Below are 25,985 nucleotides of genomic sequence, written 5' to 3'. Positions count from 1 at the left end.
CCGCTAACACGATTGCAAGTTTGGAATGTAGAACTTCTCTAAAGTTATTAAATAAATTTAAAAAAGTTCCATGTATCTTCAGGGTTGCGATTGGGTGCAGAGCCTAGTAGGCTGCAAAGTGATTTGGGCAAAATGTCTATCCCCAGGACATGTGTCATTCTGCTGGAAAGCACTGGTTGTGGGTGCAGGGCTAGGCAGGAGGTTGTGCACAGTAGGGGCTGGACACATAGCTCTTGGGTGCAGTCCCTTCATCCATCCCATAGAGTGCATATGGGCCTGAGGGCTTGGGGCATAAGTGCAGGTTTGGCTGTGTTGGTCTTGTGTTCAACGACTAATGTTACCTTAACAAAAACAAAAAAAATAATTTAAATTTAGGTTTAGGTAGCACAAACACTTTAACTGAAAAATACAGCTGACATTTCAATACAAGATTGCAAGGCTGTCATCGCCAGATGCAACCCTACACCAACTTCCTCCTCCTCTACAGACAGCCACCTAGCCATGCTACATTCCCAGACACATTTTTCTAGACTGTGTCAAACCTTCTAACACTACATTATGCATTATTGGTGACCTAACAATTTGATTTACCAACCCCAATATGTCTCATCCAAAAACTAGCATCACTGGCCTAGTCACACTTAACCTACATCAGATAGTACACAAACCCACACACCTCACTGGACACATAATGGTGTAATGTTTGCAAATCCAGAACTAGTTACCTTTTAAATGATTACTCTAGTCACATGGTCAGACCACCATTTGGTAGCTTTCAAACATAAAACACCACAAATCAATACCCCCAAGACCACCACTTTGCGTGTATGCTTCCATCAATCAACCGTAGAACAAACTCCATTTTGAATACTTAGAAACTAACATCCAGCACAGATCTAGACACAAATTCTGTTCAAAATCTTTGAGTCGCTACAGGAAGCTTTTGATACCCTAATACCACCGCGGATGAAAAAACAGGACAAAAAAAAAAGCACCTTTTTGAGAAATACAGAACTAAAAAAGAGCAAATAAATTAGAAACTGCAATGCACCTGGCTGAAAAAAAATCCGTAATGAAGACACATTTCACCTATGGAGACGTAACCGAATTTACAAGTCAACAATCAAAAAAAACTATTAAAGATACTATTCAGACCAAATTCTAAATGTGCAAATAAAGAATTTGGTAAAATTCTCTCAATTTCGTAAACCGAAATGCACAGTAGGAACTCCTTCCATTACTTAAGAATTCACTGACAAACTTGCAAATCACTACATAACCAAAGCAGACAAGTTGCACTCATTTAAAACCAAGGAAAACAACCAGCACTAACCCCTTTCCAAAAATCCCTTCCAAGAGTATACTAACCCAGCTTCTGCACATTCCTTTAGACAAATCGCAGTGAATTTATGGATCTGGTCCAGGCAAGTAGGCCAGCTGGCCACCCTTCTGACCCTGTCCACCACAAATCTTCAAGAACATTCTTTTAACTACCTCTGGTGCCACACCAGTACGAATAATCATCAATAATTCTTTACCTATGTGAATCTTTAACAGAAGACCTAAAAAGGCATGTGTACACCAATTATTGAAGAAAATTAACCTGATCCTGCATGACCCCTCCAACTAGAGACAAATTACTAATGGACCTTTCCTGGGCAAACTGATTCTGCAGCATTCGCCCAGATGTTGCATTTCATTGAAGACTAACAAACATCATTTCGCGCAGGAAGAGGCACAGAATCTGCCCTCATCACCATGTGGCATGACCTTAAACACAGGAGACCGAAACAGGGTTGCTGCTCTACTTCTCTTGGACCGAGGTGCCTTCAACACAGTCAACCATGATACTCTTAATACATAGATTCTATGCAGCCAACATATAGAGACTGCTCTCAACTGGATCACATCCTACCTTCAAAACCGAACAAATATCATCCATTCTCCCCCTTTCTTATCCACACAGTACTTCACAAAAGCAGGGGTCCCTCAAGGTTTGCTTTTCAACATCTACATGAAGTCCATACCGGCATTGATATATAAATGTCACCTCTCATGCAGATGACACACTCCTACTGCATAAACTGGAAAGCCCCAAAAGAAATTAGAAACTCTCATCTTCTGTTGCTTCAAAGCCTATGTTTAGAGAATTACCTAGAGCCATCTTGAATTGAATGCCTCCAAATCAGAAATTCTCACGTGGCGATTGGAAACATTATGGCCCACTCTGCGCTTGGCTGGACTATCATGGAACACCTCCTAAAGTATCTAAGTAAGAAACCTTGGAATTATCTATGAATGCCCAAGAGTTTCAAATTAGCATGATCAAGCTTCATTACTATCCATCACCATCGCCCCCCCTCCTCCCCCCCCCCCCACCCCTCCTTGCAATTCCACACAAGGTCCAAGCTACTATCTCTCTTGTACTCTCTAAACCTGATTGCGCCAAAGGCCTCTACCACGGTTCATCTTTATCAACTATGAAAAGACTACAACGGGTTCAGAACTCTGCTTCCAGACTACTCCTACATGTAAGGCCACAAGCCCACATCTTCCCTGCCTTGAGGGCCCTACATTGGTTACCGGGTGCCAGAAAATCCAACTTCAAGCTGCTTTATATCACCCACAAAGCAAAACATGGAACAGGACTGCATTTCATCCGGAATAAAATCACCAAATACACTCAACAAAGGAACCTCCACTCAAGATTGGCACCTTGTCTCAAAACCCCACCCTACAAGAACAAAACCTTAGGTGGCACATCTTCCTCTGTTCAAGCAGCCAAAATATGACATCCACTACCCCCCAAACATAAGATCCGCAGACAACTCTTACCTTCAGAAGCCTGCTCAAGAGTTGGCTTTTCCCTGCATAACCACCATACTCCAACTTAATGTAAAGCATATCCCTGTGTCTGTAAACATTTTATAACTTGATTATATGTATGTATCTAGGTATGTGTATTTCTTTATACAAATGTGTATAATAACAATGGTTTTAAAATATATAGATATTCTTTAGGTCTGCTTAAGAAGTGTGTGTGTGTGTGTGTTCATATGTATATAATATGTACACTACGCTTAACATGAAAACTATGCAGTGACCTATAAATGTTTGATGGGATGCTTACGAGTCCCTGTTCATCTGTCGCAAAATGTAAATATCATTACAATTTATCTAAAAGTCCTTCACTGTTTAAATATTAAGGAAAAGATAGAATAAAAAGTGTTTTTAAAAAAAAAAAATTGCTTCAAGAATAGCAACACTTGAAAGTCTGATTTTGTACAGTACTTATAAAAAAATGTATATACTATGCTGAACAATTTTTTTTAGTCCCTGCATAGTTTTTATTAGATGATTATGGGTCCCTGTTTTTATTCATCTATTAAAATATGTAAATATACCTATTTTTTATGACCCGTGCTTCACTATTGAAATATTGAATGAAGGAGAACATTAAAATAAATATAAAATTCAAGTGCAGCTGCACTTAAAAGTCTGAGTTTGTACAATTCAACTTCAAATCTCTATATTCTCTTTATGCATGTACTCTTTTTCTATGGAGTAATGTATCTATTTATTACTTTACTCCTACTGTAGAAGAAAAAATATACCTGTATACCCTTTCTATGTAGTTATGTATCTATAAATGTATTACGCCTCCACTCCTACTTAATAAGATCAAGGGGAGTAACTCCCCTCACCAATGCACTACTGCCTCAACCTATACCTCTCTGGATATATCCTTTACCGCCACTCTGACTCATCCCAAACCTCAGTCTACTACTATGATCTCCAAAATAAACGTTTCTAGACTCTTCTCCCCTCTATCATGCTGTGGCTCGCCCAAAACCTTATTTTACTACTATGATCGCCCAAGTAACCCTTTCTAAATTCATCCCTGTGTATCCCAAACCTCACTTTACTACTTTGATTTCCAGAACCCTTTTCTAGAGATTTGTCCCTCCTAAATCTCGCCTTTTGCTCATACCAAGTCTCATCTTACTGTGAGCTCCCAAATAACACTTTCTAGACTCTTCCCTCTTCTATCCCTCCATTATCCTATTCAGTACAACTAACACTCACATGTCAACCGCTCAAATTAACTCATTTCCCTATACTAACCCAGCGCTAATCCTTTTTGGGTTCTAGAGTAGCGTGCTATTCGCTGAAAAGCGCTTCGATCCATCGTCTGGGGTAATAAGCGCTGTATAAATACAATTCGAATTATGGTTGTAATGCAAAACCTAAAAATCCCTGAAATGGACCACTTGTAATCTGCAAAACAAACCCAAACTTATACCCTCTGTCCTGTTCATAAGTAATTCATTTTAGCTCCTTTTTTATTTTTAGCCTACTCTAATGTCTTGGAGACCTTTTCAACATCCTGTACTTGTGATGTCAATAAAATAGGTTCCCTACCTAGTCCATGTACTACTGTATGGACACCGAGGTTTTAATTTCATGCCCAGCAAACTGGTTACAATCACTTTTAAATGGTTTTAATCCTTTTATGCCAATACTGAAACTCAAAACCTTAAGAAATCCTAGGTCATGACTTGTAGCCCAATGTGAATAACCGTTTGAAGACTTTTTTTATTGGGGGAATTGAAATTTCAAAGACAAAATATTTTAATTATTTAGGTCTTATGCTTAACGAGTACATGCACTGGGAAAGATTAACCATCCAGAGAATATAGGGGATGGAGGCTTCTTGCAAATACATGTTTAGATTCGCTAGGAAGTTAGGACAGAAGCCCATAGCGTAAATTATCACTTTGTATAAAAGTAATGCTCTTAGCGTGGGCTCATAATGGAGTGCGAGTTTGGAGGCATATAACAGCTAGGGCCCTACATGGGGGAAGAAGAAGAAGAAGAAGAAGAAGAAGAATGAAAGGAAGGGGTCCTAAGACTTGGAACAACGAAAATTACAAATTCTTTCCATTATAATAAATCAATTCAAAGAAGTAAAGCTATTCAATGCAAAAAAAGTTTAATTCAAAATTTGCATATATATATCCTGTGCAATGGATTAGAATTTATATGACAAACAATTTTCGAGTATGTTTGTGCCCACATTCACAACAGGGAGGGGTGAAGTGAAGGGAGTGTCGGGAATAGGATAAAAGTGATCTGAGTCATTCAGTGACAAATCGTATTCTTATTCAGAAAAGTACATATGGGTGGTCCTTTAGAATAAAGGCCACATCACAAGGCTCATGGAGAGTCCAAATTTGTTCAAGTAGAAAGAGCCTAACTCCCTTAAAGCGATCAGTGTCTATATCGGGACAGGAGTTGGTCGGTGGTGTGTAGTCGTCTACGTTTCGACCCGAAAGGACAGTAGGAGTCTTTTCCTTACAAAAGGGTCTTCATCAGGACAAAGAAGTTGTGGGCGGGCAACCTCCTAGGGAATAATTGAAAAATTAATTAGAAGCCAACCCATCCAGTTATATTTTCAATGGAGGGTGGAAAATAGTTAAAAACCGTGTCGTCTATCAGTGTCTAAATTACACACTAGTACATCTAACATTAAGTACACGACTAGTTCTCACCTATCGCCGAAGGCGAGGGAAGTAGGAACTACTTCAAGATGGATTATCTAGTCCGCAATAAAGATTTGAGGATGTAGATAGTCAGGTTGTTTGTACAGCGTATTGATATCGTCTAAAGCAAACGAGAATTCAGACTTGGTGGAAACAGTTAAATCTTCTCTTGACTTCAAACACAAAAGACTTCCAAACCACAACTAACAGTTACGGACACATTTAGAGAATACCACATTATAGTTTTACCTATTGGCCTCTACAAGGTCTGCTCTTAGCTGATTCTAATAGAGTTTTTTCACGTTAGGTTGGGCAACCTACAAAGTAAAAGAGGTTGGTTATCATTTTCTTGGCGTCATTAATATTATACCACATTGTATTTAGCATGTCCGTACCTAAAGGCGAGCTTCAAACAACCATCCAGCTTAATTTAGAAGTCCTAGTGGATTCAGCATCGAGTTAAAAATACTTGTCGGGTCTATTTCAAAACCATTGTCACGTGAAGAGTAAGCGAAACCTTATTTGTAAAATGACAAACAGAATTGTACATTAATATACTTTGCATGCATGATCACTTAAAGGAGCGGGGCATAACATTGCTATTATGATCATACTTTAAAGTTACCGCTTTTCCTTAGGGAATGGTGGCTTCTATCAGGCGGGAGGAGTTAAGGATAAAGCCTAGAAATTTAAGAGAAAGTCCAGTTCAATTGATATTTTAATTGATATTTTGCAGATGTTCGTGATCGTAAAAGAATCACAGATAGAGCATTTATACCTTCAATGGATGATAGCTATCCAGGAAGAAAGGCTGGATCCTCTGTATGGTTCACAGCTTTCTGTTGGGCAATAAAACAGACAACCATGGTTTTAAAAGGTGTGTCGTGTTTGTAACGCGATTTCAACGTGAACGAAGGGCACGCAGTGATTACCTTTGGACGTCTAGAATCCACCCGCAAGTCCGTCAGTATTCCTCAAATATATAATTATTTCAAACGCCAACCAGTTGCTACCGTGCCATTAACCCTCCGGTAAATGTCTCTCAAAGCTGACGCCGCATAGTACCGCTTCCTAGTTGGTTAGGAGAGGGCGAGGCTCCTATCGCCGAGGTGGAAAAAAGACTAACCCTAGTTAGGAATTCGTAGTTCCGAAGGCACTCGAGTCACAGGACTACAGATCTATGATTTTCAAATTTTATCGTGCCACTTTAAAAACATCGCCCCAGATCCATTGAATGCAATATATTATTTACATTGGTATGGATAAGTCAAACGAATTCCTTCATTTCTGGTCAATCATGATGGTAATTTTCTTTCATTACATTTTGACACGTATTGAATGCACTTGACTCGCAGGTTAGTGTAGACTCATCACTTTAGTCAATAGTGCGGATCAATTAATTGCAAATTCCTATATACAAAAAATCGATTTTACCAACATAGGTTGCGTATTATCAAGTTATTGCACATCTATTCGGCTGTTAGTGTGGAGATAAAGCATGCACAAATCACATAGAACGATGCAAATTCCATAAATCGAGTGGTTACAAAAGTCGACAATATATAGAAATTCACATGTTTATGAAGGAAAGGATTATTCAACATCACAACACATATTCTGTAGTATTTTCTGTAGTATTCCTTTTAGGAAATTACTAGTTTAAGGACAGGGAGAGAGGACAGGGAGAGTGCACTTATCTCACAGGATAGTGAAGACTCTGCCATTTTGTCACTTTAATACTGGGGCAAAGTTATACACTCCAACTTTCTGTTGTCCGACTTGAAAAGAGTTCAACGTGTTTACCTAGAGATTCACTAGTTGTGCACAGCTATTTTCGGATTCATTAATACCTTCAGCCACAGAGTTAAAAATATGGATCCACTTTAGCTCTCTGATATTTAGGATGCTGGGTAAGTCTCCACCCCTCGGACCAAGTGTGACGTGTTCCAGAATTACCCATTTAAGTGATTCAGGTAAATGATTATATTTCGTGCAATGATCAACTAGAGGTGCCCCAGGTACCTTGCATCTGATTCTACTGCAATGTGAAAGGAAGCGTGCTTTCACGCACTGCTGAGTCTGACCTACATATATGAGATCGCATGTACAAATTATTCCATAGATCACATTTTTAGTGTTACAGTTCGTGTGATGTTTGTGCTTGTGGCGGTGGTTCTTGAAAACAAAGTCTTTAGATTGAATCGTGGAGGGGCAAGCCTTACAGTTCCCACATCTATAGTGTCCCACTATCTGCGGGAGTTTCCAGCAAGAGGCTATAGTTGGTTCCGGTGGGCACTCTAAAAATGATGAGACTACATAGTCTTTAACATTTCTGGCCTTTTTGAACGCATGCATCGGTACGTTTGCTATTCCAAGATCCTTGGCAACCATGTTCCAATGCTTATTGATGACCTTCTTAATGGTATTACTCTTTGTCGAAAAGGTAGTCACACAAATCATGCGTTCCTCTGATTGGCTATTGCGTGTTGTAGGTTCAAGAAGTGTTTCACGGTGACAAAACCAGGCTCTTTTTCTGGATCGTTTAGTGAGCCGTTTAGGATAGCCTCTCTATTAGGCGTTTCATCAGAATCTCCGATTGCAGCATATAATCTTCTTTTTTACTGCAGTTCCTTCTGACACGAAGGAACTGCCCATATGGCAGATTGTCTCGAAGGCTCCTAGGGTGGTGACTAGAATACTGTAACAGAGAATTCCTTTCTGCAGGTTTTCTAAACCGAGTGGTATGTAGTGTGCCATTCTCTGCCACTAACGTGATATCTAGAAAATCAATCTTCTTATTACTTGCTTGTATGGTAAATTGGATGTCTGGAGACCGTGAGTTGAGCCATGCATGAAAAAGTGTCAGTTCATTGTTGTTGCCCTTCCAAAGTAACAGCACATCATCTATGTACCGAACCCACATTTGTATATGATGTTGAAAGGGATTCCGGTCACAGATGACAAATGTCTTTTCATAAAAGGCCATAAAAAGAATGGCCAGGTCTGGGGCAAAGGCTGCCCCCATTGCCACGCCCTTTGTTTGCAAGTAAAATACATTTTGAAAAATGAAAAAGTTTCTCATCATTGCAATTTTCAGTAGGAGAATTATGAATGAAGTGGGCACTCGGACAGGGGCTTCACGACTGTCAAGGGCTGCAGTGGCCACCACAAGGGCTTCCTCCTGAGGGATGCTCGTGTACAGTGACACTGTCACAAGTTACAAGTAGCTCTTCATCCGGATTAAACTATTTACCGTCTACCAAGGTCATGGTCTGTGTGGTATCTCTCAAATAGGTGGAGGTAGCTTCTGCTAGTGGTTTTAAGAAGAAGTCTACGTAGCGACACAAAGGCTCAAGGATGGAACCACATCCGGAGACGATGGGTCGCCCCGGGGGATTATGTAGATCTTTGTGCACCTTCGGCAAGGTGTTTATCGTTGGTATACGTGGGTGACTTTGATTAAGATATTGGTATTCCTGATCCGTTAGGAAACCTTGTTGGACACCTTCCTGGGTTACCTGTTGTATTTCAGTGGCCAGACCACGTGTGGGATCAGATGTTAGTCTTCTATAGCTTACACCATCGTTCAATTGGCGCAAGATCTCTTCTTTGTATTTAGATACATCTTGTATGATGATAGCCCCGCCCTTATCGGCTGACTTCACAACCACATTAAGATTAGATTTGAGAGTGTTCAGTGCTGCCCTTTCCGTCTTCTTGATGTTGTATTTGACATAAGTTTTTTCTCTCAGAATTTCCTTGACCTCATCGGTGATGATGTTCTCATACGCCAGTATTCGGTGGCTCATCGCATTAGAATGGGGTACAAATGTGGATGGTACCCTAAGGCCTGTTACATGGGGGAAGAGACTTTCTTTACCAGGTTATTAGACTCCAAAAACCCCCCAAAGTGTTATTATTCATATCGAACTCTGGGTAGGCTTCTCCGAAGATAGAGTAGGTTTAACACCCCCTCCCTCCCCCCTCCAACTGTGGACAAAAATTCAAACCACCCAAGAATTGGGCATCACCCATTGTTTAAGATTGTCTCGTGCAGATCAACATTATAGCCATTCCTTGGTTTAAGTACATTAAAAATACTTTGTGTGCCCTAGGATTGATTAACATTTTGAAGACCCGGACAAGATACCCCATCTTAAAACCTGGTAAAGTCAAAGTACATTGCATATAAAGAGGAAGCTAGGTTTGCGAAAGTCTGGATTCATCAACGGTCCAATTATATATGCCACTGTCCAACACAAAGGGTATAGAGCCTTAGATTTTCTCACACAGCTTCGAGGGAATAAAATCTATTTCTCAGTGGCCTTTCCTGTCCCAAGTACTTGATTTCCAACATTATTGTGTTGCCCTTGTGATAAGAGGTTGCACAAGTCAACCAAGCACTTTATGCTTTTTTGCACTTGATTTGATTTAAAGATTTGTAGAGCGCACAAATGCCCTGGGGCGTCTTGGGGCTTGGTCGAATGTACAGAGTCTGGATCTGCCTAGTAGGCGGAGGTCTTTACGGCTCTCCTGAACACTAGAAGTGAAGGACTATTCTTTACTGAAAGAGGCAACAGATTCCATACCTTGGCTGCGTGCAGCAGAAAACTTCTCTCCCCCCCCTGAAAGGGCTAGCATGGTCACCAAGGTTTTGCGGGTGTCTAAGGGGATGAACGGTAATAGCTTTTTTTATCTGCTTCAAGGTGTACCACACCGAGGAGGCCAGTTTACTTGTCTGGGCTAGGAATGTGAGTTTATCGTCGAGCAAAAAACCCAAATTCTTGACTTTATCCACTGGTAATGGGCAAGCCCCCAGGCTGTCTGGACACCATTTCTGAGACCAGATGTTGGGTTTTATTCCAAATAGCATTACCTCTGATTTGTCGACGTTTAATTTCAGACAGTTTTTTTGCATCCAATCATTGACTTGTTCCATACATTTCCTGAACCTTTCCGCCGTTTCATCAAGGTTGTTAGAGATGGACACCACTATTTGAGTGTCATCGGCGTAGGAAACGGGAAGGAACCCACAATTTCGGCTAAAGGGGCTACGTATATGTTAAAAAGGGTAGGACTTAAGGAGTAGCCCTGTGGCACCCCCATGGGGATTTAAAGGATTTAGAGGTACATTCCCCTGTTAACAGTAAAGGTTCTATCTTTAAGGAATGATGCCATCAGAGCAAGGGCGGTGCCGTGGACCCCTAGATCAGCGAGGCGAGCCAGGAGTATATCATGGTTGACGGTATCAAAGGTTGCCGATAGATCTAACAGGATCAAGGCAGCCTTCCTGTCTGCATCTAGTACACTCCTGAGCTCTTCCACTGCCATGATCAATGCTGTTTCAGTCCCGTGTTCGTCCCTGAACCCGTACTGTGAATGGTCAAGGGCATGAGTGGACTTAAGGAACTCCGTCAGCTGTGAGTTTAGGATCATCTCCAGTACTTTTGCCGGGAAGGGTATTTTTGATATAGGGGTCTAGAGGCTGGGTCTAGAGGGTCCAAATTAGGCTTTTTCAAAAGTGGTGTAACAGAAGCTGTTTTCCAGCCATCAGGGAAAATGCTTGATACTTTTTTTTTGTTTTGTTGGGTAATGGTTTCTTCGTTCCATTCTTAGTGGAAGTCCCTTTAATAACCACCAGGAGGGCTTGCTTCTCCTTTAGCATCTTGAGTCTCCACTGATTTGTTGCTCTGTCCTGAACTTTATTACACAAGCACTGAAACTGAGAAGGAAATATGCTGTGTAACCGGAGTAACGTTAGCCCAAGTTTAAAATTAATTTTCTATTCCAGTGTTTGATGTTCCATATCAAATATGTATCTTTTTTAATAGGGGGGGGCATAGTGATTATAGCTAGATTGTGTAAGTATTTTACTGTATTAAGATGTTTTAATCTAGTTTTTCTGTGCATTTATGATCGACTGACCGAATAATGTTGCTGTACTGCTCTGATATTAAGTGTGGCTCAAGTTTATGCCTAGTTGGTGTTCAGAGGCTTTGAAACAGTGCATGATACACTTGAAGGTAATTATCTCGGCTAGTACAAGGCGTGACCCTTCCTCTTCATCCTTCCTGCTTTTTGGCTCTCCTAGATGATGGCTACTTTCCTTTCAGTCTGAGCGCCAGGATACCCGTAGGGTGGCAGTATGCGCTATATAAGAACCAATTACATTACAATTGGAAAGCTGGCAATGGGCAAATTCAGAACGTTTGACATCAATTAAGACCGTATTGTGAATTTGCCTGCAGCAAAATGTCCACACATTGTAGTATTGGAGGATAGTATGAAATGATGGCGAGAGGATATAAGCCCTTAAATTGTGCCTTCATGACATGATCAATCTATTTATATAGTCCTGGTTGATACCTTTATTTATATCATCCTGGAGCCATATTGTGACATCAGGAAAGTTCACATGAATGATGTGATCATCTATGTAATTGGTGATGTTATGTACTTATCAGTGAAATCATTTAAGATGTCCTCCATGATGTCATCTATGATAAGTAATATGATGTGCAGTGAATGGTGAGGGGTGGTGCACACTCCACTCAAGGTCTTGTCAAATCAGCGGTTCTGATAGTCTTATGAAAACTGACTGTTCTACGTGTACAGCTAAATTTTGTTTGTTTTGGAGTATTGATATAAGGATATTTGTAATCCATTCTGTTCAACCTATTTTCACATTTGCACCATACAAGTTATCCTACATTTTTGTCCCGTGGACATAAATTGCACGCCTGTTAAGATGTACGGGATCTTTCAACACTTTAATCATGAATTCATTTAGCTTTGTGTTTTAAAAAAAAAAAAAAATTCTAGGGTAGTTTGTTGATTTATCAATCTCCCTCAGGCTCTTCAGTACTCATTTTTCACCATTTGCATTCTGAAAAATACTTAAATGTCAATTTACTTCAGTTTGTGAATGTAAAAATGTGTGCAGAAAATAAAACTCTATTTACCATGTGCAGTTGTGTGGGACACGTGGAAATAGGGTTATCTGTCCTCTTGTGCGTTGTGCAGAATGCAATTTTCATAAAGCTGAAATGCACTTCAAAACTTTCAACCACTGGGCCTCTACATAAAGGAGAAATGTCTTTAACACCCTGACCAGACATCTAATTTGGACTATTGATATCTATCAAGCAAGACCTTTAATACCTAGGACCTCTACAGAGAGATTTGTTTGATTACATTTGACATTAACTTGTTTATTAGTTTAATTTGCAGGAAGACTTCCAGACACTGTCCTAACAATCAAAATTGGTTTTTTTAATTTACATTTTTTGAAGATTTAGAGTTTGGTATTACGGTAATGCACTAATCTTATGTATTCAATATGGAGCGTGATTACTACTGTTGGCATACTGTTAATTTAGTGCATTGGAACAGTAACATTGTAGCTTTCGACACAGAACATGTCACCTAGTTCCATTTAGATTAGTTGGTATTTGGATTTCTTACCCCATCGAAGCGAAACAGAGTTTGTAATGAATAATTGGATGTTTAGTGCTAACTGCAGAGGATGTATTTTCGCGTTGAATAGTTCAATTTTGATTCTGTTTGCAGGGTTACTTATACATTAGTCTGAGAACATTATGCTGGAGTCTATCTGCAAACTCGCCAGCCTTCTGTAGCATAGTATGAGCATAGTGTGAAAGATTGGGGTAGAGGGTCAGTGAAGGCGCTTTCAAAATCAGCATTTAATTTATTGCAGGTATTTTATGTAGCATATTAACATTCGCCATCGACAGTGATAAAGTGCAGTAACAATATTTCCAAATTGAATGTTTTCTTGTGGCTTAACTCCTTCTGAAAACGGTCAGAAATGTAATTTCTAAATACTCGTTTTACCTCTATATGCAGTCGAGAATTGCAAAGTCTTACATTATGCCTTTTAAAAAATAAATCCTTTGAATTAAACATTACATTTTTTTGGTTGCTTTTTTAACAGATTGTAACAGTAACGTGTGTGTGTGTCATGCAAGTGCAAAATGAAGGGCAATCTTGGCCTGACAAACAGTAACATCACAAGCGTTGTTTTTCCAACCATTTTCTGCCTTCCGTGTCCTTGCCCCCTCAAACTCCCTTACTTACCCTGACACCCACATAAACTCTCCCATCCGGTGTGGCTCAAACCCCAAACAGAATCCGTAATATGGGCTACCCTCTGGCCCATTCCAGGCATTTTCTTCTGCATTAAGAGATAAGGCTCTGCGTTAGGGGAGAGTGGAGGAAGTACAGATGGTTTGTAAACTGGAGAGGGTAGTTGGAATAAGTGTTGCTTTAAACCCATTGTATGCCTAAACCGCACATGCACCTGGTGAATTTAAGTGGAGGTGTAAGTGATCTTTCGTCCTCGATACAAGTAGTAAAGCATCATGTGGTGTTAGTAAGATCTGTATATAAGGTATTTTGATTCACAGCTGTCAAATGGACTTCCTTGTTCTGACCACATCTGTGACACTGAGGCAGGAGAACAAACTGTATGCTTTGTGTCTCACAGTGGGCACTTGAAACCAGAAGTAGGTTGACTCCTGTCTCTTCTTGCAAACAAATTTCATTTGCTAGCCTACTTCCTGCCACTGGATTGATTCGGTTGTTTGATTTTCAATAGAGTTTATTAAATGCCTTTTGAGTAGAAGTACCTACAAATTCGTTATTGAAATGAATACATTTGAAGTGTTTAAAGATATTATTCAGATATTGGGCCTGAGTTGCCTAATTTTCTAATCTTCCATTTGAGACTTGTTTACTTAAATATTGCACTAATTTAGCTTGTTTGGTGCTTAGCCATGTGTGCATAGATTGACGTGTCTGGTTTCTCGCATTGGGCAAAGGCATTAGCCTACTGTTCCTGTGTAGCTGTGATTGCTGAAAAACAGCTGCTATCATATGTATGAACATAACCCTCCCCCACATCAGGGAGTGTTTTCAAATACTTTCCCATTTTTGGCCTTGCTCATTGTTTATCTAATGCTATTCTCTCTCCTGCTCAAGGGCATGATGGCTTAGATTAGCTTTTACTTGCAGTAATGGCGCTGAAATTTAGGAACATCAGCTGCACCAATTAACTTGAGAATTTTTCAAACCCACTTCTGCATCTTTGTTCCTAGTTTTCTCCATCGTCTTTCCCCTGTAATTGTGATGGGGTCGGTGCTTTCTTTTCTTGTTGTGTAATTCCTGAATGTACAAACTAATGAGTAATTGCAGCAGTGCAGCTCCTTCACAACATGGCTGGCTCCTTTGCGAGATGCATATTGCTCCTAGTTGCATAAGCAGTTCATGTAGGATGTTTGTTATTTTGCTGCGTCCCTGTAGTAAACGAAGGAAAGGCTATCGAATCGCTGTGTGGATGAGCGAATTTGTGGTTTGGCAGCCAGCTCTTTATTAATATAGAACACGTTTGCATATTTCAGGGTTTGTGAAATTGGCGTCTGTTATTGTTTAGAGCCATGTTCAGAGCTGTTCTGTTAGAACCTTGTCTGATCTGTGATTGAAAAATCCTACTGCCGAAGTGCATGATGGTTGTAATGTGCTTGATTTAATGCTCCAGTATTACAGATGAAAGGAAGACACTATTTGAAGTCAAACTTAGAATACTAACCAGACAGGACTCTAGTCGCGACAGTGATCTAATTTGTTTTAGGGTGGATATCGCATTGCAGATATACAGTCCTTCAGTTCTGTGTGCAGCGTTGAATGTGGTGATAAATCACTTTAGAGTTTCATGTGAAAAGACTTGGCACGGTGGAAACCGGGGCAAGAGAAGATGGAGGTAATTATTTTCAACAAATAGTCATGCCCAGCATTCGCTTCAGGCAGACCACCTTGCCTGTGAAATAAAGCAAGGGGAATAGGTTGATCTGCTTTTCTTAATGTAAAACTATCTCATTCAAGGAGGATCTGTAGTTTATGAAGGTTCCAGTTTCATGGCCTAGAGTCCTCCGTCGCAATCTTTCCAGTAGCACTCAATCAGTCATTTGTTAAGCACACTACATACCCGTGAGCGTCTCAAGGTGCTAGTGGGGGTAGGGGGTGTAGGGGTGGGGAGGTGGGGGCCGCTCCTGATCGAACGGCCTGGTCTTTAGTATCCTCCCGAAGGTCGGCAGCTCTTGGGTCTGTCGTAGGCTCAGAGGGAGGGTGTTCCATGTCTTGGCGGTGAAGTGGGAGAAGGATCTCCCGCCGGTGGTTGTTCTTCGGATGCACGGGACGGTGGCGAGTGAGAGGTCGGCGGAGCGTAGCTTGCGGTTGGGGGTGTAGGAGAGCCGTCTGTTGAGGTAGGCTAGGTCGGTCTTGTGGAGTACCTTGTGTGCGTGGATGAGGAGCTTGAAGGATATCCTCTTGTTGACGGGGATCCAGTGCAGGTTTCTCTGGTGGAGGGTGATGTGGCCGTGTCGTGGTACATCTAGGCTCAGCTGTGCCAAGGCGTTTTGGATGCATTGTATTCGATTGAGCTTGGTCGGGGCTCCCGCGTAGAGGGCGTTTCCGTATTAGTCTGCTGCTGACGAGGGCCTGGGTGACTGTCTTTCTTGTATCTGTTGGGATCCATCTGTAGATCTTGCGGAGCATGCGGAGGGTGTTGAAGCAGAAGGAGGAGACCGCGTTTATTTGCTTGGTCATTGAGAGCGTTGAGTCGAGGATGACTCCCAGGTTGCGTGCGTGGTCGGTGGGGTCTGGGTTGCCCCCAGTGCCGTTGGCCACCAGGAGTCGTCCCAGGCTGACTGGTTGGAGCCGAGGATGAGGACCTCCGTCTTGTCAGAGTTCAGCTTCAGACGGCTGAACTTCATCTAGTCGGCGACTGCCTTCATTCATTCATGGAGGTTGGCTTTGGCGGTGATGGGGTCCTTGGTGAGGATCAGAGTGTCGTCGGCGTAGGAGATTATGTTGAGGTCGTGCTGTCTGGCGACTTATGCTAGCGGGCCATGTAAATGTTGAACAGTATCTGGCTGAGGGAGGAACCTTGGGGTACGCCGCAGATTTCGGAACTGGGGAAGGCGGACGAGAAGGAGGTGGTCCATTCCAGTGCCTTTTCTTGGATCCCTGCGGCGTGGAGGCGTGCGCGTAGTGTGAGGTGGCAGACGGTGTCGAAGGCGGCGGAGAGGTCTAGGAGGATGAGTGCTGCAGTCTCCCCGTTTTCTAGCAGGGTTCTGATGTTGGTGGCGGCAATGAGGGCGGTCTCTGTGCTGTGGTTGCTGCGGAACCCTGACCGGGAATGGTCCAGGATTCTGTTCTCTTCGAGTATCGGGTTAGCTGTCTGTTAACTATTTTCTCTGACCTTGGCCGGGAAAGGGGAGCAGAGAGATGGGTCGGAAGTTCTTGAGGTCTCTTTGGTCTGCCTTGTAAGCATCGTAACTGTGTCCTCACGCTCTCAGTAATAACTGGTTGCTGTTTTTTTGGTTTTTTAGATTTCATAACTGCGATATATAACTTTATATTCTCAGAGCTATAAAACCTAGGGTTGGGAAACCTGTAAATGAAACCTGAAGGGGAAGTAAGACTTACTGAACAAAAGTAATGGAAAAAGTAGAGCACCTTAATTTCTGTAAGGGTATGTCATATTCATCGTTGTGAATCTCGGTGGACTTTGATTGTGGCCATGGTCCAGTCTCTTGATGTACAGCTTCATGAGTGGGCCAAGAGCTGTAGGTTGGTGTGGAGGAACATCATTTGGTGCTGTTGTGTTAAAACGATGGGGGGGGGGGGGGTCTTATTGTTTAGCGGTATTGATAATGGAAGCGTATTACACGGACTTTTCTCATCCCCTTTTCAGTCTTCCTTAAGCAATTTCCAAATTCCCGTGGGGATGAGATTGATTTTACATAATTCATGTAGTTTATTTCATCCGCTTTTGTTACAAAGTAGTCAAGACAAAGAATTTCCAACTTTTAGCTGTGGTTTTCAATGCAGCATTTTACAGAAACGGTATCTTTTTAAATAAGAAACGTCGTGGCTTCCCTTAACGTTTGTTGCAGTGCTGCAGATCTTGTCAAAGGAGTTTGGAGTATTTTAATTGACCTGCTGTTAAGTACGGTTACTTTAGGTAATGCCTTTTTTGAGGAATATTTAATTACATTTTCCTTTGTATTCCTTACACCACCTTTTGTCTGAGGATGGCTGTACTTTTTGGAAACTCATTCAGATATTTCTTTTTTTTTTTTTTGTTTTGTCTCTAAAGTTTAGGCAGAGCTAATATGACTGGCACAGGCAATTCCTTTTTATGAAATCATGTCTGTTCTCATAGTGCGGTTTCCTCTACTGCCGGCGTTGCTGTGTGGCTGCATGATACTAGCTGACAGTACTGCTGGAAACCTCCTTGACCCAGTCTGAACATTCTTGACCCAGTTGGTGCTTAGAGATACTATTAGGATGAGGAGTCTACAGAAAGTTGAAGTATCCATCAAACTGTTACCAACGTTGGGTAACTTGTACTCTAAGATGCCTATTAAATGTAGTACTTTCGACTAGCAAACGCCTATGGTTATATGCCTCCTATTTCTGTCCATGGTTTGTTGCTTATTGTGGGACAGAATGTTGTGCTGTTCATATCATATGATCGCAGTAGGTCTGTTAAATGTCTAGCCTTGTGCCATTACAACAATTGGGGGGAGGGGTTTATTAGGCATGGAATGTTCCTCTCTTCGTGGACTGGTCATTTAGTGTTCTCTCCAGCTGGGTCGGATCCAGCAGGTAGCTTTTGGTTCCCAGGTGTGCCCTACCGCCGGTCTCATTTCAGATTACCCAAAGGGCTCATTATGACCCTTTTATAGTGCCTGACAGTTAAATCCAAAGTACCTTTGAGGGGATTCCTAACCTGCAGGCAATCTGCTTTATCGGAGCTTTTCTTCACTAATTTCTTCTATTTTAGGTTTGCATGATTGCTTAAATTATTTTGCATTTGTTAGAGTTTATATTTTTATTTTTTTGTTTGAAATGTATGACTGAATACCCTGGTGTGAAGGTTCTGTAGAAAAACCATTGCAGCAGCTTTAATGTCAAGTGGGTGAGGGTAACTATTTTACATTATTAACATAGAACCACTTGGATTAGATTTAGCAAGAAGTAGGCATACAATCTGGTGTCCTTTACATCACTGACTTAAGCAATCTTTAAAATACACCATGTGTTTTCAAGTGAGGTATCACAGCTGCATCTATTTGATTACCTTTTCTTATAAGTACAGCATATAGATTAGTGGATACATAACAATGGTGTATCAATCATAGTACGTAACACTACACTACATTAAAGCTTTATCTTTTTTTTTTTTTTAAGACCTTTATTGAAAGAACACAATTAAGTTATAGACGCTACAATCTACGGCCTACAACCTATCAGGCCGGCCTCTATATGTAAAGCTTTGATACCTATGATTCCAAAATACACAGCCGTACATCCGACAACCCGGAGGTCCGGCGGCGCATGGCCTTGTGTCTCCCACAGCGTCCTTCATTATAAACAGAGCGACTTATAGGTCTAACAGTTTTTCACTTTGTTGTTTGTATCGTCTTTTGGTGAGTCTGGAGGTGGTTTGACCTGCCAAATTTATTACATCAGATGTTATGCGTAATCTCACTGTTTATTGCTGTTGTCCTCCCTTTGCGATATTATTTTCGAAGTTATGGCAAGCATAATTTTATAGCTTTTATAATAATTTGTATTTGTTTACAAAGCAAGTTATTCCACAAAACATAGCCACTGGGCAAACTGTGTGCGTGAGCAAAAACATACCCCAACACAGCTCACAAGATTACATCCAGAAAATCCAGTCTAATCCTGGTTACATTAGAGCACAAATCTTCGAGATTGTTGCAGTTAAGTAGGACACCACAAAGGTACATGACGTACTAGTGTCTCACAGAAAAGGACATCCCATATCCTCAGTGATTCATAGGCGAGACCCCTCTGAACTCCATTTGAGAGTATTCCTGCTCAGGGCCCCATATTTTCTCATGTTTGTGCTGGCATCACGGACACCTTCTGCACAATGATCCATCCCTTTCTGCCACTCCCATAGTCATAAAACAAAATGATGGGGCACCCCTGTAGAATTAATATATTGGAGATATTCATTGAGCTTTGGCTGAATAGGGCGTCCCTGGAAGGGTTGGGAACCTCCCTGCACCACATGGGCTGCAGAAGCCTGTGACACCCCTGAGTAAGGAGTTTTTTAGAGTTCAGGAAAGGGTAGCATTGAAGGTAGTCGCAGCTTTTTAGGGTTTAGTGAGTGGTAGTGTTAATGGCTTTGTAAGAGTTCAGTGACTGCTTGCATTAAGTGGTAGCAGAGTTTTTAGGGTTCAGGTAACGCTAGCAGGAGTAAGGTGTTTTGTTTTTGTATGGCTCAGGGATGAGTAGCAATACATGGTAGTGAGGGTTTATTAGGAGTCACAGAAGGGTAGCATTAATGGGAAGTAAGGGATTATATGGCGCTGAGGCATAGATAATGTTGGGGTAATATGGCTTGGTGGGTTCAGGGAAGAATAGTGTTAAGGGGTTTTTAAGGTTGAAGGAAGGATTGCGTTAAATTATATCGTGTTTTTTTTAGGGATCAGAGAAGGCTAGGAAAGCGATTATTGGGTTTCAGGGATGGGTAGTCATAAGGGGTAGTGATGGCTTTTCAGGGTCCAGGGAACGGTAGCGTTAAAGGGTAGTAGGGATTAGTTAGGGTACAGGATTGGTAAGTGGTAGAAGGCTTTTTAGAGTTCATGGAAGGTAGTATTAAGTGGTAGTTAGGATTTTCAGGGTTCTAGGAAGGGGACTGTTACGGGTTTATAAGGGTTTTTTAGGGTTCATGGATGCGTAGCGTTAGGGGAAGTACGATTTCTGGTTCAGGGATGGGTAGCATCAAGGGACTGCAAGGGGGTGGGTAGTTTTATTGTAAGGAATTTGTATGGCTCTAGGGAGGGTAGTGTTAAACAGTAAAAAGGAGTTTTTAGTGTACAGCGAAAACTAGTGCCTAGGGTGTGAAGTTGTTTGGGATTCGAGGAAGGGCAATATAAAATTATGGTATTCATTTAATATATAAAAAGATTAAATGTGAAATAGAAATAATTTAATATAAAAATCAACTAAACAGTTTAACTTTTGGGAGCCACGGAACTTATAGTATTATCAAGCCTATCAGTCTTTAAACTAGGAATTAAAAAGAAATGCCATTCTCTCAATAAGTTCAACGTTAAGGTATCTCAAAAGTTGACCTTGGAATGGAACAAGGGGAGCTGTCTGGGACTGCAATATAGCAACACATTCATCTGGAGTCCCCTCCTAAATTCGGCGCTGATACCAGAGAAAAATGAGCACCATAATTGTATAGTTGTCTGAGACCAATAGTATTGCAGTGGCCTGTTTGACCAAAAGGTCAAGCTCTCTTGCAATACAAGAGCTAGACTTGATAAAGCGTGCTAGCTTGTGCAGCCAAATAAAGGGTCAGCACTTTTTCTGTGGAAGGACACAACTTCTGCCTAATCAAATCAAATCCTGTTCACCATCAGCATGTGTGGCGCCAGTGTTCCTCTGTAGTACTCCTGAAAGTTTTTTTAATTTTTTTGGGGTTGATCACTAACGTCTAGTAGCTACTGTGCTGTCTAGTCAAACCTAAAAATGAGACGCAGGAACTATAAAGCCGCTGAACAGTCCGAGAATCTTGCTCTGTATGCTGCCTGTCACTTCAGCGTAAAGACTAACAAGTCTAAACTGCCACATCAGCTTTACTGTAAGTTTGATGTGCGCACACAGGCAGTCAGAGGAGCAGGCACAGGCATGCTTGGTGAGCGTATCTTCATGAAGGATTGGGCCCCCATCTTTAAAGGATTCCATTGGTCCCAATGGGGAGTGCGAGGGGACTTCTGTGGGATGTTTGCCGCTACTGGCTTCGTGGTGCTGAATAGAAAGATAGGTCACTTTGTTCTGCTTTTGTTTGTTTTCAAGTTGTACAAGGCTCTTGGTATGGTTTTGAATGCTTGGAGAAAGGGGCGGGCGATGTAGTCTAAGAGAAAACCATACCAACCATGCTTCAGCACAGTGTATCCTCCTATAACTGTATAGGGGTTTTCACTGGAATGATCAACTCATGATCTTCTTAGAGTTATGTTAATGTACTGAAAGCGCACTGCTGAAGGTGCATTGTTTTTTAAAACACTTTCTTAAATGCTTGGAGAGCCGTTTATCCATGGTTTACTGAAATTAGGTTCGATTTGAATTGAACCCCTGCACTAAAGAGACCATTTTGTTTAAATATTTTTAGGTCCCTCCAAATAGTGGTTCTCTTAATATGGGTAAACCGGTTAAATTGACCATTATATACATTTTTGAAATATCTTAAAGTGGTTACTTTCTCCATTTTCCAGAAAATTTCAGTTTCTTTCCATAATTTTTTTTTTTTTTGTGTCAATCATGTACTTTATACTGGTGCTCGTTTTGACTAGTCTACTTTTTGAAAGTTGCGGTGAGTGAATAAAATAAAACACTTTCTTTTTTTGTCTCTCGCTGTAGTGGGTGACAAAGTTCCTGCAGATATACGACTGACTTCAATCAAATCTACAACTTTGAGAGTAGACCAATCCATTCTAACTGGTATGTTTATTTTAATTTCCTTTTAAACATGCATGGTACGTTGTTTTGGGGTTGTGACATCTCAATGATCATTTGTAATCTATCTTTAAAATGCTTTAAAAAAAAAAAAATACTCAAAAAGCAAGTATCTTATTTGTGGAAAGTTCCAGGCCAAACACGGGTTAATAACCTTTTTATGTGCATCTGTCACCGTGACTGGGCCAGAAACTGCACCTACAGTGGTACAGAACTGTACCAGATATACGTTACAAGCATCTTGTCATGTGAACTTGGAATCCTAGATGGCACACCACTATCGTTGTCTAATTTGATTATGGTTTGAAAAAGCTGAAGTATTCCAGTTTCAAATGAGGTAATCCCTCGAAGAACCCCACATGGTCCCAATTAAAGTTTGAAAACTGTATGGATGAAGATATAACCTTAAGTAACTCAATAGCTATCTCTGTCGTTGGTTAGGAATAGGGAAAGTGCAATAGATCAGAACTGGCCTCTCCCATGCTTTATCAAATTTCCTACTTGATCCACTCAAATACCTTCCTACAGATGGATTCATGTGTCAACATTTTCTGGCTTCCTTCCTCCTACTATCAGATCTTTGCAGTAGCTAACCTGGTTAGACACGGTCTTGTGCTTTGGCAACAGTCATCTGGTGCTTTTGTGCCATTTTAAAATCACTACAATGTCCCTCTGGAGCTCCCTGGCTTGCACACAGAGGAAGGGTGCACTGATCCCTGGATAAGTTGTTTCGTCACCAGTAAGAGGAAGAAGGAGGTAAATGCAGGATCTAGCGCTCAACAAACAGACCTTTTCTGATTAAGGTAGCAAGGTTTCTCTGTCTAGGATAGCCTCCACCAGTCATTCGGCCTCTCTCACTGGTCTATGCCAGTGATGTAACATAAAAAGTACCAGGTCAAAGGACCATCTAATCCTAGTACCTTTGGAATGTTCTTGCTAGAGCTTGTTCTGGCCCAGGGAATGGTTGTAAACATCACAGAAGAAAGTATCTGTAGATGTCTAAAACCTCATTTGGAGTTGATTGCAGCACCTCTTCTGGGCATGGGGAAGCGTAAACTCGCATTGCAATTGAAGTTCTCATCTGCTTCTTCTCTAGTGGGTCACCTCAGCCCCCTGCACATTTAAAATTGTTTTCTGTAGATTGGATTTATCAAGCCCTCTGGAGCAGGAGCATTAGGAGCCACCAGCGCCCTTTCCAAACCCTAGTTAAATGGCAAAAGGATTTTCCTTCATTCAGGCCTTTTTCCTACTCAGGGCCATCTTGGAGAACAAACGTGAAACTGGAGAGAATCGTGCAGCCAAGTGCAAATGCAGTTTACCTGTGCTGCGGCCCCAGGCTATCTCCGGCAATCTTCATTGCAGCTTCTGAGGTTAGAGGATCAGCCCATGACACCAGCTCGCCTGATTCAGCAAGCCCAGCAAACCCAGACCCCACTGCCAGTCTAAATTTTGGTCCTAGCCTTGCATGCTAGCACTTCAGAGGTGCATTATTATTTTGTGGACTTATCTTTGTCTCCTCCCTGAAAAAAGACTCATTGATCTGGATAGTGATGACTAGTACCTGCAGTCTACCGGAATCCATTATGCGATTATGGCCCAGGTGTTGTCCATTGCAACACCAGCATACTCATCAAAGATTGAGGGTAATTATGCATTGGTTTCTCACACACTGAGTTCAGGCCTGACCCTAAAATGACAGGTTCTCAGCAGGTGCATTCAGATTAGATTTATTTCTTTGGCACATGCCATAAACTCAGCTAGGTCGTTACACCTTGCTGGTTACCAAAAATTCTATTCATGTATTAGATAGCAGAGTGAACCAGTGATAACATTTAGGGCCAGTTCTACAAAGAACATTAATCTTCAGCTTTCTTGAAGCTCAGTAAGGTTGGTTTCTTTTTTTTATCTTGATTGGTAAGGCATTCCACATCAGTGGGCGAATTATAGAGAATCTTTATTCTTCTTTCCACTGACATTGGCTTTTATGTACTGTTGGAACCACCTTTCTGAGGACTGCGGGGCAAGCAGGAGGTATAAGGTCCAATCACGGGTGAGGAGGCAGTTTGCTCCTGGTGTCCTGGGCCGGACCCACCATTAGTGCTGAGAAACTGGGCCAATTACCACTCCGGTGCTTGACTCTCAGTGGTAGCATGGGTCAAGCAGCCCAAGGCTTCCTCTGGGGGTGGCAGTGCAGTTGTAAAGGGGGGTGAACACAGGCTTTCAGCTCTAAATACATTCATTCAATAGCAGCAAATGTTTCTCCAGTTAAATTCCTACTTTTATGAAAATAGTTGGATTTGTATACAAACACAATGTGAAATACAGAACACATAATAAACGCGGAACTCCTGAGGTCAGTAGTGGACCGGTCTCAGTCACATTTCCGTCTATTGGTGGTGGTTATTCCCCATTCACGATAGATATTCAGATTAGGCCCTGCTAGTAGTCAGTCTTAGGAGCCCCACTCTTCCAAAGTCACAAATGTTCCAGTGCCTATAGCGATATGTGACTCCAGTTTCACTTGGCCCTTCGACGATGCGATCAGTCTTACCTGCTCCTGCCGGGGTTGCTCTCCCTGAGTTATCTGGAGCTTTCATCACTCTAATGTCATGGAGGTCCTCTGGTGAGTAGCACTCTTTGCTTTGAGGGGGCTGTGCCTGGTCGCGCACGCTCTCCAGTGTCGCAGTAAGTTCCTCTGATCACATTTGCAGGTAGGAGTGATCGTACAGGTTCTGATGTCTCAGTTGGGCCGCGGACACTCACAAGTCACCACAATGACCTTCCTTCTCGGCACTAGCGAAACAAGGTCACAATCCTTGCTCTTCACAGCAACCCCACTGGCATTCAGAGTTGCCTACTTTTACCTGCACACTGAATAAACCTGATTGTTGCAGCAGCCACTTCCTCACGGCTTGGTACGAGATTCCATTCTCCGTGATCCTCCACTGGACCTCGCGATCTAAGCGCTCTCCTCTTCATCACAGGTTTTGGCAAGCAGGCATTGGTGCTCCAGGTCAGTTCTTGGATTTCCCCTGGGTGATGTCTCCTCACCCAGCTGGAAGATAAGTGAACTTTCTCCTCAACATACAACCAGTCCGGCTGCTTAACAGTTAACAATTTTAGGGGCCTCGAGCTCCCCGTCGCAGTCTATTTTCAAGCACCAAATGGTTTTTAGAGTCTGAGTCTCTGAAGTTTGTGCTGGGAGTGACTGCTTCCTTTTGACATGCCCACTCCTCTGTTCTGCCCTTCCTTCAGAAAGCAGTCAGTGACTCAGCAGGAGGACCCAATATCTGATAGCCCCTCAACACAGGCCATGGGAATGACTTGATGGTCACACTGGGAAGTCAGCCACAGAGATGGGAATCAAAGGTTTATCCTGGGGCCCCAGCCCTACTCAGATTCTCTTATCAGCCCCATCTCCTCCTAGCCAAGCTGTGCCTGGGCCCCTTCCAATGACCCGTCTCAGAATCCAAGAGCACTCTTTGAAGTATGCCAAAGTCTGGCTCTTCCTTCCAGTGTGCCCCAACCAGCTCTCCAGAATGCAGCAGTCCACAAATCTGTCTAAGGGGAATACTTTACATTCTCATGCTCTTTCAGTCCGCCCTTGACCTCTCAATATGGAACCCAGAATCTTCTGTGCATTGTACTACTTACAGGCACACAGCATATGCATGGAAACACATGCATGCTGCACAGTGCTACACACTAACTTGATATAGGGCAAGGGTGAGTAAAACCCACTGCAGCGAATCGTTGCATGAGTGGACCTGTAGGCATTACTCCAGTTAAAAAGGCCTGATCACGCCTACTGATCACTTCACCGTATGCTGACACTGCATACGGTGTACAGGGTAC

The 25,985-nt window shown here is 41.9% G+C and overlaps 1 protein-coding gene across 3 annotated transcripts in view; it reads left to right on the top strand.

Moving 5' to 3' along the window:
- ATP2A2 (ATPase sarcoplasmic/endoplasmic reticulum Ca2+ transporting 2) overlaps positions 1 to 25,985 on the top strand; it is a 258,289-nt gene that overhangs the window by 80,624 nt on the left and 151,680 nt on the right. For all 3 annotated transcript variants that reach the window (XR_013602562.1, XM_078667497.1, XM_078667496.1), the window contains exon 6: positions 22,035 to 22,115. Coding sequence is in view for 2 of the 3 variants with exons in the window: in XM_078667497.1 (XP_078523623.1) it covers positions 22,035 to 22,115 (81 nt within the window). In the remaining variant the exon portion in view is untranslated. The remainder of the gene's footprint in view (positions 1 to 22,034; positions 22,116 to 25,985) is intronic.

This window comes from Lissotriton helveticus, chromosome 11 (genome assembly GCF_964261635.1).
Source record: "Lissotriton helveticus chromosome 11, aLisHel1.1, whole genome shotgun sequence".
Lineage (NCBI taxonomy): Eukaryota > Metazoa > Chordata > Amphibia > Caudata > Salamandridae > Lissotriton > Lissotriton helveticus.
This window is presented reverse-complemented; position numbering and strand designations above follow the sequence as displayed.